The sequence below is a fragment of the Colletotrichum spaethianum genome, assembly GCF_022836535.1.
Source record: "Colletotrichum spaethianum MAFF 239500 DNA, contig25, whole genome shotgun sequence".
NCBI classification, from domain to species: Eukaryota; Fungi; Ascomycota; class Sordariomycetes; order Glomerellales; family Glomerellaceae; genus Colletotrichum; species Colletotrichum spaethianum.
In genome coordinates, this window is record NW_026054795.1 from 341,249 (window position 1) to 358,700 (window position 17,452).

Sequence of the window (17,452 nt, forward strand, 5' to 3'; positions counted from 1 at the left end):
ACATATTTCTTATTTTTCTTAGCTATTACTTACTATTATAATAGAATCCTTTAGTATTTTTTATTCTATTAATATTCTTATCTAAGCTTACTTCTAAAATCATCTATAATTCCTAGTATAATAACCCTAGTCTTTTAGTTAATAACTATCTTATTACCTATATAATATATTATTACTATAATATTTACTAATTCGTCTTTTATACTAATTTTAGCCTTAAAGTAATTACTCTTAAACATAAATAACTATAATAATATATCTAGTATAACATTAAGTTTATTTAAAATATAAGTAATATAAAATTTAAATTATAATAAGTAAATTACTATTACTATAAGTTTTAAGTTAACTTTATTAAAATTTATTATTTTAAGTAAAATATATATGACTATATCTACTGTTACTATATAGTCTATAAGGATATTAACTAGTAAGCTATTAAACTAGACTATTTTATAGAGCTTATAGACAGCCTAGACAACTACTATAACTTCTGCTTTTATAGCCCTATAAGCCTTCTTAGCTTTTAAGGTAACTCTAGACAAGAAGAGGATAGGATAAATATACCTAACAGGGATATTATAGCCAGGGATCTTAGTCCCATCCTAGTTAATATCTAGCTAAAAGATAAAAAAGCTAAAGGTACTTTAATAAGCATTAATTTTAAAAAAGAGGGCTTAGTATAGGTTAAAGTAGAATCTAAAAGCCTAGCAGCAGAGGTTATCTTAGAGTATATTAAATATAGCGTGTTTAGTATTAATACCTTTAAATATAGCTTTTTATACCTGTTTTTACTAAATAGTTTAGTTAAATATAGCTTAAAGTTTTTCTTCTAACCTTATTTTAGTAAAAAGAAGTTTTATTTTATTCTATAATAAAGTAAATATAATATTAAACTAGGAAATACTTTCCTTAAGCTAGCCTACTATACCTAAATAAGTTTCTAAGGCTACTACTAATAATAAAAACTTAATTTTTTTAAATACTATAATATAATCATCTATATAAGTAATTCTACTATTATTAATAACATAACTAAAAAGTTTAACGCTAAAATATCCTACAAACGACTTTATTACTAATAAGTAAAAGTAATTTTTTTTAATAATCTTAAGAATAATCTTAAAATACTTAGTATAGTCTTTATTATTATTACTAAAAATAATAATATTATTAATATATACCTTTATAAACTCTTAATACTTATAGAATAATTAGTTTATATATCTCTATATAAACGTAGACGTATTCTTAAAGCCTATAAGGATAACATAGGACTTTTTAAGCCTTCTAGGAGAAATAATAACTATTTTGTCTTAATAGACTAAATAAATAAGTAATTAATAGAAAAAACCTATAGTATCTAGGACTATAATTTTAGATTTACTTTATATAACGCTAATAATATTATCTTAATCTAAAAGAAAGTATATATTAAATATAATAACCTTATTAAATAGCCTAAGGTCTATAACTAGTTATACTTTAAGCTTACTATCTACTATATAATTTACAACAAAAGTTAAGTAAGTAATTAAGGCTAGTTATCTTATCTAGCTTATCTTTCTAGCCTTATAAAGTTTATTATAATAGTCGTTAAAGAAGGCCTTATTTACGTGCCTTAAAGGGTATAGCTACACTAGCATCTTCTGATTTTACTATCCTTTTACTAAGTCAACTTATATTTAGTCCTTGTCTTTCATTAAAATAATACCCTTATTTTACTATATATTAAATTTATCTAAGATTCTAGTATATACTTTTACCTATTAAGGGCTACCTACTATAACAGAGACTCCTTAGCTAAACGTTTAATATAAGATATCTACTAGTTTTAATACTTTATAGTTAAGGATTATATATAAGTTAAGCCTCTTTGTTATTAGTTAAGCTCCTAAGGAATTACTTTTTACTTATTTACCTAGTTCAAGGACGCTTAGCAGGTTCCTTAACAGGTCTTATAGCAGGTATACTATCTTAGCCTATCTAACATAACACACGTTAACTTATATTTCTCTATTAGTAATAGTCTTTAAGTGTTCCTTTAAGTAAATAATAAAGGTATTAAAGCTATTATTTCTTATAATAAGACATTTTAATATATCTTATAATAATATAGCGTCTAGTATACCAGGTTTTATAAAATAAAAATAGTATATATCTTTAGGATCTTGTGGTTCTTTTGTTTATAGTAATAAGAAGTTATTAAAGTTAACTATAAAAAAGACTTCTTAACCTAGTAATATAGTAACCTAATATATAGCTTAAACTTAACGTCTAACTAGTATTAGCTATTATATAATCTAGACTAGTACTATAAGGTTATATATAGATCAGAAAGTAACTTACAAAAGTATAAAATTAATCTTAACTTTATGTTTAATATAGAATAATATACTTAATAATAGTCTTAAGGCTAAGTAGTTAATAACCTTAGCTTTTATATAAAAGTATCTATTTATAGGATTATTAGCTATAGTACTAAAGATATAGAAATCAAAGGAGACTTTTCCTTTGACTTAGACACCTGCCTTAACTCTATTTAGTATATACTAGTAATTATAATCCTACTTTACGTTCTACGTAAACATAGTAATCTAGGTGTAGTCTATAAGAGTTATTATGCTCCTTATATTAAGGTATACTTCTATTATTTATTTCCTTAGGTCTAATATAATATTAAGCCTTATATATATTACTATTATTAGGTTATTAAGGATATCTAGTCATAAGTTAGCCTCTATAATCAGACGATCTTAGGCTATATAATAGATGCCTTTACTGCTTTTAGCGTTTAGTAGTAAGGTAAGGCTTTTTCTAATACTAAAAGTACTACTAGTAAAGGAGTTATATATATTAGACTTATTAGTTTATTTCTTATAGTATATAATTTAATAAAGTTTATTACTGATTTTAAAGGGTTATTATTATCTTCTTTATCTTTACTTTTATCTCTAACCTAGTATCCTTAACTTATTAGGTTACTAATAACCTCCTTAGCATCTAAGTTATCCTTATAGATTATACTCTTAACCTAGTAAATACTAATACCTATGTTTATATTCTTAATGTATAGTTTCTATAGCTATTATATTTAGTAAAAGTAGTAGAGAAAAGGTTACTACTAGTCCTAGTTACTAAATTATTACTCTTAGCGTATAAGTCAGTATAATAGCTAATCCTATATACTTAGCAACAAGTATCCTTAGCGTTAAGGTTAACTATAATCCTTCCTAAATTCTTATTGCCCTAAGTATTCTTACTTTTTTTATAGCCTTACTTCTTATCTCTATAGCTATATCTTATAATTACATAGTTAATATTTAGCCTTATCTCTGTAATATATACTCTTATTATTCCCCCTACTATCTTCTTTTTAACCTACTAGGCCTAGGTCTAAAAAGTAGGTTACTAGCTTTATTTCCTCTTTAAGTATATCTTAAAGTATTTACTGTTTTTCTTTAGCCTTAACAAGGTATACATTAATTATATTACTTTCCTATAGCTCTAGACATAGTAGATATAAACGTAGATATAATATTAATCTAAAATAAATAAGTAATTAGAGGTTAATAATATCTTTTTATACTATAGTATAAGTAAAAGCTATTATAGTAAAAGTCTTAATTAGTTTTTTATTAAAGTTATTTTAGGCTATATATAAGTATATATTAAACTAATCTTTAGTAGCACTTAAATATAAACTAAAGACTTTTTTTAAAGCTATAAACTAGTTATTAAAACTAAAAGTAAATATAACTTACTTAACAATAAAAAGTTATTCTTAATACTAAATAATAACAGCTTCTTATAGAAGTTTAAATAGCTTTTAGTATAAAGTATTTCTTATAAATTCTATTATAGCCTTTATTATAACTAACTATATCTAGAGGTTTATATTACAATAATAGACCTATTTTCTATCAAAGAATACCTCTTTTTTAGGGAATTTATTATATAAAGTATTAAACTAAAAGATTCTACACTCTATTAATCTTTATACTTAGATAATTACTTATAAGGATAATAATATTATTATTACTAGGATTAATATATTTAACTATATATTATAAAGAATATTAGTAAACTTACTAATAAGCTATATAAGTGTAGCGTCTAAGGTCTTAGTCTACTAGACCATATAGGTTAACCCTAGCGTATCCTAGGGTTCCTTTATCGTTACTAGCAAAGGGCTACCTAGGCAGGTAAAGGTCTAGTGATCTTCTACTTTGCCTATTAGTTCTTACGTAAAGTTAATGCTAGTTAAGGGTGTTAGATGCAGTAAAGACCTTACTTTGTCCCCTAATAATCCTAATATGCCCCTAGTCTTTAGAAATAGTAGTAAGGCTAAGTCTCTTAGCTAAAAGAGGGTTTGGTGCTATCCTTGCAATAGGTTACTTGCCTTATGATCCATGGCTGCAATAATAGTCCCAGGCCAGTTACTTAGGCCACCTTGGTTCTCTAAGATTAAAGACATATTACTAACTACGTCTTTGTCTCCAAGGAGCTTGTCTTAGTATATAAGCTAAATAATCTACCTTACTGTTTATAGATACCTTTTGATTTCTTTTTTAAGATCTTACTTAGGAAGGTATAATAATAAAATATAAGCTTTATTATTAAAAAAGAGGATCTTATATTATTTATTGTTAAGGTGTTATAGAGTCACTACTTAGGGTGGAAAAGATATAAGGAAAACGGCTTAGATTTCTACGTGTAGGATTACCTTGTCTAAAACGAATAAATACGTATCCTGTGTGGTAGATCCGTACAAAGGGACCAGACTAATAGTTAATCTAGGCCTAGCGTAAATCTCATAAGGCTATGTAATACGCGTAAAGGTATTACAACATACCTCCCCAGGTAAATCAACGGATTTTAATTATTATATGTCTAATAATAGCTATATATAAAAGAATTACCTTAAAAAAATAAATAAGGATATAAATACTTACTTTTAAAGTAATAAATATAAAAGAAATAATTATATAATACTATATCTAGTTATTAATAGTAAAAAAACTACTCTTTTTCTTCTTATTACCTTTAAATAATTTAATTAAATTAATAGCCTTTAATTAGCTAATTAATTATTAAGTTAAATACTTATCTTCTTTAATAATATTATTTTTTTTAGCCTAATAAAAAAGCCTTTTTTTTCTTTTTTTTTTATTTATAATAATAATAACTATATATTTAAGATATTATTATTTTTACTATATATATATATATTTACTTATATTATAAGCTTTTTATATAATATTAACGTTTAAGAATAAATACCTTTAAAATCTAATAAGAAGGCTACTATATATACTTATATTACTATAGTATATATAGCTTAACTTAAGAAGTACAATAAAGTACACAAAGGTAATAAGGAGAGTAGCAGCTCCCTTAATCCCCCTAATAACCAGCCTATAGTCCCTTCTCCTCTTATACATTTATCTTTTATTTAGGTCCTTTATATCTCAAGTGGTATTAACGTGTAAGAATAGACTTCTCCTATCAAAGGCCATAGTAACAAAGAAGTTAACACTAAAGAGGACAGCTTATAGCCTCCTTTTCTAGCCAGCCTCTCTACAAGTGCTACAAGTAAGGATAAGGACGATTCAGAGTCGCCTCTCTCTCTTAGCGCCTAAGCCTACTTTAATGTAGTCCTAAGAGCCTTTTACAATCAGTAGCTAGCTAGTATGTTATACTTTTCTTATTTAACTTAAACTTCTTACTAATTCTATTAAATAGAAATAATTATCTTTAGGTTTATACTAAAGGAGGAAGTAAAGGAGGAAAAGGAGAATAAGGAGGAGAAGGAGGAGGTGTGTGCCAGGACCCTGGAGCCTGCTCTCTGAAGAGACTTTGAGTGCCTATAGTACGTTCAAAGCGTACTATATAGTAACTCTTTAGGTTAATATGTACTAGTAAGCAGTAGCTAGACCCTTAAGTACTAACGCTATACGCTTAATAAGACCCCTTATATTATAATTGTTAAGGGTTTTAAGCTTTGCTATTTAGCTTAAGAGTTTTTAGTTATAAAGTATAGTAATATAGCTCTAAGTATATATTTCTATATATAATATTTATTTATTTAGTTTTAACTATTCTTATAGGTCCTTAGCTAAATAACTAATATATTATAAAGCTATATTACGTTTAAGTAGACCCTTCTTGTAACAGCATAACTCCCTTAGCCAGATGGTTGTATGTCACAAGGGCATATAAGCAGTGTTGACAGCAGGGCTTGTACGCGTACAAGCACTGACGGATCTTTTGGGTCAATTGGGTCAATTGGTTAGGCCGTAGAGTCAAAGGGTCCTTGCGACCGACGTCACTGTCAGCGTCTGTTACAATTGTGCTTACACGCGTACGGTCAGACTAACAGCTGCTGGACTTGGCATGTGGCAAAGAAAGGCTTGATTGCCGTCACAAGTTCGATTCCCGTAGTTGTCCCTGGCTGTCAAGGCGAGCGCTGGCGAAAGGCGGGGTAGGACTTGTCTCATCGCTAACTCTAACCTTGGGGGTCTGCATTGCCTATGTGTGCCTTGGGGACAAGGCAGCCTAGGAGAGGGTATAGTTGTAACAGCACAACTCCCTTAGCCAGATGGTTGTATGTCACAAGGGCATATAAGCAGTGTTGACAGCAGGGCTTGTACGCGTACAAGCACTGACGGATCTTTTAGGTCAATTGGGTCAATTGGTTAGGCCGTAGAGTCAAAGGGTCCTTGCGACCGACGTCACTGTCAGCGTCTGTTACACTTCTTTAAAGGGATATTTAGTATAATATATAGAAGTATAGCAAAATAATACTAATACCACCTAATAAAAACACACTAGTTAGTTTAGCTTTATCTAATAGTCTTACCTCTAGTATAACTATTACTATTATAAATAAGGGTTAAGTAGATACTATTTAGGCTATAATTAATAGCCTTGTTAGTTAGTTAATACTTATATTAACTATGCTTATATACTAGCTTCTTATAGACTAGTATATAGTACTTTTAGGGGGTTAGTAGTACTGAAAAAACTTCTTTCTTAGGCTTCTACTAGGAGTAAAGGCCTATAGGCTATTAATAGCAATTTCAAACAGCCTATAAGTATTCTTCTTCTATTAATACCTCTTCTTTAGTATATATAATCTTTATTTATATGTCTTGTAAGTTAAGAAGCACTTTAAAGTACTTAAATTTTACTTTAGTAAGGTTCTTAGTAAGACTATCTACTAGTATATTATCTATTAATATATACATAATATTAAATAAACGTTTACTATATTCTTATTAAAGCTATATATTCTAAATATTAATATACTATAAGTAGATTAAAATTTAATCACTTTTACTTATAATAAAGTAAATAATTTAATTATTATTATAATTAATCTTCTATATATTACTAAGCTTAAGTTATATATTTTAAAAAAAATGCTTAAAAATAATAGTTTTTTTTATAATATACTTAAGGCTAAGAAGCTTAGCCTTAATTATTAATATTATAATAGTATTTTACTAAGTAGCCTTTTACTAAATTAGACCTCTAAAGAGCAAAATTATGTATTCTTAGGATAATCTTTGTGTCTTATTATTGTCTGTAAATAAAGTATTACTTATAATTAGTAGTGTTTATGTACCCCTTAAGGTGCTAAAGCATATTACTAAGTATTAAGTATAATATAAGTATTTAATAACTTAGTCTATTACCTATTAGTAAACATATAAAGGGTTTATTAGGAATTATAAAAGCAGAGTATATATAAATGTAACATTAGGTCAGATTATTATTATAGTATAAAGGATTAATCTAACCTTCTCTTAGAAACGCTTTACGTTAACTAGAGTTACTTAAAGGTTATTTTTTTTAAGTATAACTATTAGTAATAAGGTAGTTAGTGCCTTTAAGTTAATAAGGTTAAATCTTTTAGTAATTTGCTTAATATATTAGTTATAGGCTAAATAGATCTTTTGCTTTAGCTAGTTATATAGGATCTATATACCTAGATACTATTTAGCTAGGCCTTAGTCTTTTACCTTATATATTATTTAGATTCCTTTTATAATCTTTTTTATATCTCTTATATAAGACTTATAATAAAGTATAAGGATATTATTAATATAAAAAAAAAGAAGAATCTTCTTATCTAAGGTCTAAAAAAGATATAGGTCTTTGCTTATAGCCTTTATTCTAAGATAATATAAAGTACCTAAGAGTTCCTTATACTAAAGGAGAAGTGTATCTCTAAGACCATAGAGTACACACTATAATTTAATAATTTTATCTAGTATCTTAAAGCTATCTAGGAGAAAGCATATAATAAGTAGTTTATTTAGTCCTCTCTCAGTATTTAAAAACGCATTAACTATATTAAATTAGTATATCTTAAGGTTAAATTTAGCTATAATAGCTATTATAATATAAAAAGTCTATACTATAAATATTACTATATATATCTATTTAAAAAAATACTTTTCTTATATATTACTCCTTATATAGATTTACGCTTTATAATAATTAAAAAGACTATTTTAGTTTATCTTATATAAGAAGACCTACTTTAAAAGAATTAGTTTCTAAGTAACTTTGCTCTAGTTTATTACCTTCTAAGTACTTATCTACTTAAGCTTCTAAATCTTAGTTACTATTACTTATAAAAAAAAGTCTTAATATAACTAAAGAAGGTTTAAAAGCTTTTTCTAGTTCTTTAGTAGAAGTAGTAGCTCTTTTATTTTTTTTTTATTATATAGTTTTAGTATCTTCTAGGTATACTTTACTTAAATAATTAATATATAGATATAACTATAAATTATTTAATATCTAGTAGCCTCCTTATCTAGTACTTTCTGCCTTTCTAGCAAAAAAGTATTAAAGAATATATCCTAGCTTTATCCTAAATATAAAAATATAAAGAGGTAACTAGTGTTCTTTGTCTTATTAGATTAGCCTGTTGCTGCTGGTTCTAGTAACAGGCTTTATTAATACCGGCTTTACTAGGTTAAAGCATTATAGTTTAGGTCGTCTTAATTACTAGTACTTAATCCTTACCCTTAGTTAGTATAGCTTATAAATACTAATCCTAAACGTGTTATTAGTTCTTCTTTTACCTTGTCCTCTTTATTTAAGGGTAAATTAGTATAAATAATAATCTTATTTTTAATTACCTTAGTTAAGTGATTAATTTCCTTGGATTCTAACACGTCTTTGTTTACTATAGCTTGGTCCTTAATAGTTATTATTATTCTAATCTCTTAATCTAAGACATTTCCTAGTTTAGGTAAAGGTTCAAGGGTTAATAACTACCCTTTTTACTAAATATAGTTTACTTTATAATCACTTTATTTCTTTTTATCTAGAAACACTATTCTTAGCATAGAAATAAGTAATAAGGACTATTATAAAAGGTATTCTTCTTACAGGATCAGAGTAATATTAACCTCCTTTATAATACTTAGAACATAGAATTCTAGGTTATAAGTTATACTTAGGTGTTATATATTATTTATAATTATTTATATTTCCTTAACTAAGATTATTACCTTTATATTATTTTTCTTATAAAATTAGTTCTTATTAAATATTATATTCTATATAATTATAATCTACTAAAATAAAAGAATTTATATTTAGTATAAGTTATAGGTATTCTAAATATAGCCTACTAAGTTTCTAATATAGCCTTTTAGTTTTACTTTAAAGCGTTATTTTCTTATATCTCTCTCTTAGTCCCTTTAAATAAGGTATACTTAGTAGCTATATATATAAAGCTATCCCTATTATAAATATAAGTCTTAGCTAAGAGTTACTTAGTATTAAGGTTACTACTAGTAAAAATATTATTTAAACCATTTCTCTTCTTTCTTAATTAGGTAAAACTAAGCGTTATATTAAAAGAGGCTAATATTATAGAGGTATATACTAGCTATTACTACTTTAACCTATAGTTTATATAGAAGGCTTACTCTAGAAAGCAGTTTAATACCTCTAGTTATTGCTTTCTAGGTAGCCTTCTTAGCTTTACTGTTTAGCTCCTTTATATATAAAAGAGTAGTCTTAACTTTAATCCCCTCTTCTTCTACCTATTGTTAAAACTCCATATTGCTATTAATTACTATAATAAAGCGGTCTATATCCTATTTTATCTTATATAAAGCAAGGCTATATTACCTTACTACTTATTACTTAAAGATATATAAAACTCTAAATATACTTTTATAAGTTTTTAATACTTTTAGAAATCTAAAAAGTTAACTAGTATATTTATTTTTAATTACTATAAGCTATAAGTTCTTATTATATTCTTTAAGGTAATTAAAGAGGTCTTAAGTAATTCTATAGTATAAGTAAAATAACCTTTATTCTAATCTTTATTTTAAGACTACTTTTTTTATATAAGTAGTTTAGTAATAAAAGCATTCTAATCTCTTATAGGCCTTAATCTTTACTTCCTGAGCGTTCAAGACTAATTACTTAAGCGCCTAGGGTCCTAGGTAGTTACCTTATAGGTACTAAAGCTAAGTAAGGTCTAAGTAAGTACTCTTTTTATAGCATAAAGGTTATATAAGAGTGTTGTAGTAGGGTAGCCTTATCATGTTAATATTAACTATAGACGTATTACTTACCAGGATTTATATATAAAAAAAGTAATTAAAAAGAGGCTTATATTTAAGGAAAGTAATATTTACTTTCTATATAAGTTACTTAACTATAAAGCTATCTAAATAACTTCTATATCAGAAGGTATAATCTAGCCCTAAGTACTAGATACCTATTGTATAAAATAAAGCTTCTAATATAACGTTTATATAAAAGTTCTTTATATATACTATATTCTTAAGCGTAAGGTCCTAGTTCGCTCTATTTCAACTTCTAAGAATCCCCTTAATTATACATCTACCTTTTATATAAATAAAGTATAAAGTAGTACTTAAGTTAACCTGTTAATTACTCTCTTTAACTGCTTAGACTATACTTAGCTCTAAAAGAAATATGTTGTTTACTAGGTAGGTAGCTTCATAGTTATTTAATATGATGCTGTATAAAAGGACATATAAACTAAAGTATAAAGTAGTAAAAATACTATAAACTTTCTTTTTTTAAGTAGCTTTATCTAGGTTTAGTTAAAGTAAAATAAAATTAATAATATACGCAATAACCTTTAATAGTAAGTTATTACTAGGTCTATTATTATTATTTTTGTCATTATTAACCTTATTATTATATCTCTTAAGATCTTTTCTTTAAGATAAAAGAATTACCTAGAGCTACCCTTTCTAAGCAAGTTTAGCTTAGAGGTCTATATTCTAAGGGTTATTAATTTAATCATAGATTTATTATACGTTATTATTAGTAATTAGGGCTGGTCTAGGTAAGTAGCTAATAAGGGCTTTCTTTATATAGGTATATTTAAGTAGAGGCTAATGGTATAAGCAGCTATAAATATATACTTTATTTAAGTTCTTTAGTAAAAAGTAGTATATATTATTCTTAGTTAATATAGTAGGATAACTTACTCAGGTTATATAAATACTAGGCCTTTTCTTATAGTACTTTACTACTAATAAGTCTTTTTATAAAACGCTAGTTAGGATTATTATATAGTTATCTAGGTTTTTAATTAAGAGGCCTATTATCTTATTTTAGATAATTTCTGTAAGTTTATAAGTCACCTAAGATAAAGCAATTCTATATAACACTACTCTTAGAAAGGGTCTTAAAGTAAAGGTACCTTAGACTTTTAGTAAGTCTAGGATTTTTATATAAAAATAAGAATTTTATTATTTTATTAACTAAATAAATAAGTTAATACTTAAGGCTACTTAATTTAATAAAGCTAAATATTCTTCTTAAATAATAGTTTAACTAAACAAGTTACTTAATATATATTATTACTTAAGAATCTTAAGTATTAAGTAAAATATTATTTAGTTTTATACTAAAGCTTTTATCTAAGTTAACTTAAAGAATAATTTAATAATTAATATTTTTATTTATATATTAATTATATTAAATACCTTTTTTTATTATTTCTAAATAACTTCTTTTATATTAACGTTTAAGATATATATCTAATATATAACCTTAACGTTTAAATTAGTTATTATTAAAAGAGGTTTATTATTAGTTTATTTAAGATTTATATTAATAATAAATTTATTAAAAGCAAAAATCCTTAAAGTATCTAGGATTTTATTAAAATATTTAGGTTTATTTTCTTTTATTTATTTAAGTCTATTTAGGTTAATGAATTCCTAGATATGCTTTAACCTTGCTTTAAGCTAAAGAGTTATATACTATAAGGGCTAATTGCTTTACGTCTTAAGCTTCTTTATAGCTTTAATAAAAATAGATATATTAAAGATATTAGTTTAAGAGAATAAAGATAATTTGTTTAAGAGAGATTTTTTAGCCTATAGTACGCTCTAAACACAGTAGTTTAAGGGTATAACATAAGCTAGGCTTATAACTATCATAGAATCATTACTTAAGGTAAAAAAGATATAAAGAAAACGGCTTAGATTTCTATGTGTAAGATTACCTTGTCTAAAACAAATAAATACGTATTCTGCGTGGTGGATCCGCACAAAGGGACCAGACTAATAGTTAATCCGGGCCCGGCGTAAATCTCATAAGGCTGTGTGTAACAGACGCTGACAGTGACGTCGGTCGCAAGGACCCTTTGACTCTACGGCCTAACCAATTGACCCAATTGACCCAAAAGATCCGTCAGTGCTTGTACGCGTACAAGCCCTGCTGTCAACACTGCTTATATGCCCTTGTGACATACAACCATCTGGCTAAGGGAGTTGTGCTGTTACAACTATACCCTCTCCTAGGCTGCCTTGTCCCCAAGGCACACATAGGCAATGCAGACCCCCAAGGTTAGAGTTAGCGATGAGACAAGTCCTACCCCGCCTTTCGCCAGCGCTCGCCTTGACAGCCAGGGACAACTACGGGAATCGAACTTGTGACGGCAATCAAGCCTTTCTTTGCCACATGCCAAGTCCAGCAGCTGTTAGTCTGACCGTACGCGTGCAAGCACAATTGTAACAGACGCTGACAGTGACGTCGGTCGCAAGGACCCTTTGACTCTACGGCCTAACCAATTGACCCAATTGACCCAAAAGATCCGTCAGTGCTTGTACGCGTACAAGCCCTGCTGTCAACACTGCTTATATGCCCTTGTGACATACAACCATCTGGCTAAGGGAGTTGTGCTGTTACACTGTGCGATGTGCGTGAGGGTATTGCGACATAAGGTTAATGCGCTAAAATACTATAAATAGTTAGGTATAGTTCTATTAGAAGCTATTTAAGAGACTATAAACTAATAATTTATTTAGCTTCTATTTAATAAAGCGCTATATATAGCAAATATCTTAGATATAAGTATAAGTTAGTTATACCTTATAGTATAAGGTTAGTTTAAAAATTTTGCTTTTTAATTTACTTAGCTAAGTATCTACTACTACTGTTATAACAGCAATAGTATAGCTAGCTTAATTAATAAGAGGTGTTTAGGTATATCTATAAGGTTCCAGATTTAACCATAACACTTTAGTCCCTTAGGTCTTATTATTAGCTATACCTAATGTTAGCGTTAATATAATAGTGTATAGAATAAGTTGTTATATTATTGCCTTTATTAAGCCAAGGTTTACTTCTTAGTCATTTACCTTGACGGGAGATGAGATTTATATAGCAAATTTGTTTCTTAATAAGAGCTAAGGAATAAAGTAAGAGGTTATACTACTACTTGTTACCCCTCTAATAAGGCAAGTCCTTCAGAGGAGCAGTCAGATCTATTGTGTAGTCTAACAGACCTTATGGTTGATATAGTGAACCTGCTTCACCAAAGATAAGATCTAGAAGATAGAGGTGAAAGAAGTTGATTCCCTTAATGACCCTGTGGGAGGTCTACCTTATATAGTGGTAGACCTCCTGTGTCTATCGGCAGGGGTAACACTAGCACCCAGCATTAATTGCCTAGGACGTTAAAGCAAAATTATGGTATTATTGTGTATAGCGGGGGAGAGAGGAGATCTTTGTGAGGGGTATTATAAGTAATGAGTGCTTTATCTAGAGTTCTCTTAACGGAACTGTTTAGATATAGTAATATGCTTATATAAAGTTTTGTAAAAAGAATATTAACTTTACTATTTATAGCAAAGATCTTAAAGTTATAGTTTAGGTAAGAATAACCTAAGAAGGCCTAAGCCCTTTAGTCTTCTTAGAGTGTAATAATAACGCTAAGAGGAACGGCTTTTTTTTAAAGAGCTATTATATTACTTTAAAAGAGGAACTTTTACCTTTTTATAAAGCTAAGTAAGTCTTTTAATAAAATAATGCCCTTATTTATATATTCTACTATACTTAAGAGTAGCTTAAGGTAAGGGGTATATAGGTTATTAACTAGCTAGTATATAGCTTAGATCTTAACCCTATTAAGCATATATAGAAGGCTTTAAAGGCTAAACTTTATAAGCTATATCTTATAGTTAATAAGCTGCTAAAAAGCGAGGTAAGCCGTAAAGAGCTTTAAAGGTAGTTATAGGAGGCGTATAATGTATTTTTGTCTATTCTTATTGTATGATTAATGGACTTAATATAAGATAAGATTGCTAAATATATTAAGGCGTGTGGCTAGTATATGCGATTTCAGAAGCATTAATTTTAGCTAGAGCTTATACTGAAATATAATGCTGGATAGATTGTCAGCCCCGAATAATGTGGGGCAGAACATCATGTGACCCTTATTGGTGTGGCCAGACTAATGACCCGGCACTGTAGTTGATGGGTCCAGGATAGCTTGGAGAATTGACCAGCCTTTCGCCTTGTCGAACGTGACGAACCATGCAATTCTACTGGGCATAACCCTGACCGTTTCTAGGGCTGACAAGGATGATAATGTGGAAAACATGATAAGGCGCTAGGTATCGATGAACAGATCAGCCGGGAGAAATACACACCCGCTATGGTCGCTAATTTGGGGGGTTCACGAAGGGCGGAAAGTAGACGGATCAATCGCAACCTGAACTAGCCATCAACCACTGCCAGTTCAACCGACTTCAGCAGTAGTAAGTTAAAGTCTGTATTCAGCAGAGATTGCTCAAAGGATGGTGAACTGGGGGCAGTTCGAGACGGTTGCATTTCTAACCTTTAGATAAACGATAGAACCTTGAATTAGTTCATCTGAAACTCTAAGCGAGTAAGCTAAAGGCGGGTCAATCATGTGGCGCAATCTAGCAGGTTCGCTTATCTAACGATTTACTCACTCGCCATTCCCGAGGTGCTTGTGAACTTTTTCTCTTGAATTCATAGGTTCAGTTCATCCCCTTAATTTTTACTTTGCCATTCATCTCTGGCGTCCCCACCAGAGCTTCGCCATCGAACTGAGGATGTAGGTGGGAAATCCGAGCTGTACTGGCATCTCAAACGTTAGCTTGACGAGGGAAAGTAGTTTGTGTTCTTGCTGTACCAAGCTACCTGTTAATAGCTGAACGGGGAAGACATCGATCAGTTCCAATGGCACTGATCATTCTCGCAGACCAGAAATACTCCTGCTTCTCCCTTTCAACCCCTAATCTCGGCCCCTCTTTTTTTGACAGCTCTTTGTATTGGTCTCACAGGCGGTGAGATACTCGTACGAGTCGATAGCATCGGTCACGTTAAAGTGGTGATATTGCTGGTTATATAGTATGGGTATGAAGAAGGGAGATCTAGCTGTGCGGCCAGCAGCAGGGTGAAGTGGGATATGCCCCTTGTTGTGGCTGAGGGGCTGACCTCACCTTGCCGGGTGTGGCTGACCGGGCTGTGCTCCCTATCTATCTGATGCCTTCGATTGCAACACTTTGTCTCTGAAAGATGACCCCTTAGTAGCTATACTATAATAGTGTAGATGTGGTGGGTTTGCTAATTATCGTTTGTCTTCCTCTTAATAGATTTTTTAATTCGACCAAGAATTTGCGCTGCGCCTCGCGGACAATTGCTAAGACCGCTCACCGAATATGTTCAAGCCGCCCGGACGGGAGAGCTTCAGGTCTTGGGGCATCATCGAACAATCGCTCACGTGCAGCTTTGCATCTCAAGTCTTCAAATGGAGCATAGTAGCTCTTATCTTACTTAACTAGAATGAAGTATTACGATATCGGCGGCTTACATTGTATTCGTAATCAAATAGACGAAGTGACAATGGCGATGAGATTTGAAAAAAGTATTTTCCCTCTAGTTATATCCTCACTCCTATGAATAATATCTTCCTCTTGTGATAGTTCAGTATTTTTATGACCCGTTAGACTCCACATCACGGAAGAGCCGACAAGTACTTATTGTCTTAGGGTTCACGTGCTCTGCTTTCCCTTAAGTAGGGTTGAGTTACTTCAATATCTGCTGGAAAAGAAGAATTTTCATGGAAGAGCCTGACTCGCGTAGTAATGAAAGAGAAGGATCTTCAGTAAAGATCTTTAGCATTGTTGTTCACTAAATATTCAACCAAAGTATGGTCAATTGAAGTTGGTCGCGCTGAAGTGTCCCAGATCTAGGCACACGTAATAAACACAACACAAGGCAGATCGCCCAGCCGTCATTTGTTAATCAAGAATCGGCAACACTACCGATATTCTACAGTCTCACGTCAGGCATAGAATTTTTTGGCGGTCTTGAACTACAATGCAGCTCACCTCACTGACTGCCACCAGCTCCTTGGTGCACGTTGCCCTCTTTGAAACCGCCGATGCCTGTAACGGCTACTTGTTTTGCCACTGCAATAATGACGATGACAAGCCCAACGGAGAAGCCAAGAACACAGCATGTGCCCGCTACGCAATTGGACAGTCTGACTTGGTTCCTGTAGGCGATGCGTCTGACAGAGCCCAGGAGCGCCACTACACCGGGACGGATGGTTTATACTACGGCAAAGCATGATAACCTTACCTGTTCGGTAGTTACGACTGGCATGACATGTGCAAGGCAGCCAGAGCTACTGATTCAGAATCCAGCTGCAGAGACAATCCGGATCCGGAGGACACCACTGGTTCATGGATTGTCGATCATAGCTAGACGAGTTGCACGGGCCTTTCAGCCAATGAATTTTGCCTTCCGTGCTCAAAGTTGAAGTAATCAAATCATCAACGGTTATTTCATTTGTATACGGCACTCTTCAGTAGCACCATACACCTTGCAATTTATCATCCAAAGCATAGATGATGTATTGCTTTGTACCTGTGCTAGTTCACAAGTAGAACGGTATAGGCAAAGTATCGCAATACCCTCACGCGTATCTCGCAGCCTTGTGAGTTTTGCACTGGGGCTGGATTAACTATTAGCCCGGCCCCTCCATGTCGATTCACCACGCAGGAGACGTATTTATACGCTTCGGGCAAGGTAATCCTGCACGAAGATAATCCAAGCCGTTTTCTTGTTTCTTTTCATAGCCTAGTGGTGACTCTGCAACACAAAGATA

The 17,452-nt window shown here is 30.3% G+C and overlaps 1 protein-coding gene across 1 annotated transcript; it reads left to right on the forward strand.

Annotated features, from left to right (window-relative positions):
• Positions 1-16,659: 16,659 nt before the first annotated feature.
• ColSpa_08938 (uncharacterized protein) lies at positions 16,660-16,914 on the forward strand (the record flags this gene model as incomplete). Its single annotated transcript, XM_049275150.1, has 1 exon — positions 16,660-16,914. One exon carries the CDS (start codon positions 16,660-16,662, stop codon positions 16,912-16,914), a length of 255 nt encoding a protein of 84 aa, XP_049131107.1.
• Positions 16,915-17,452: the final 538 nt, after the last annotated feature.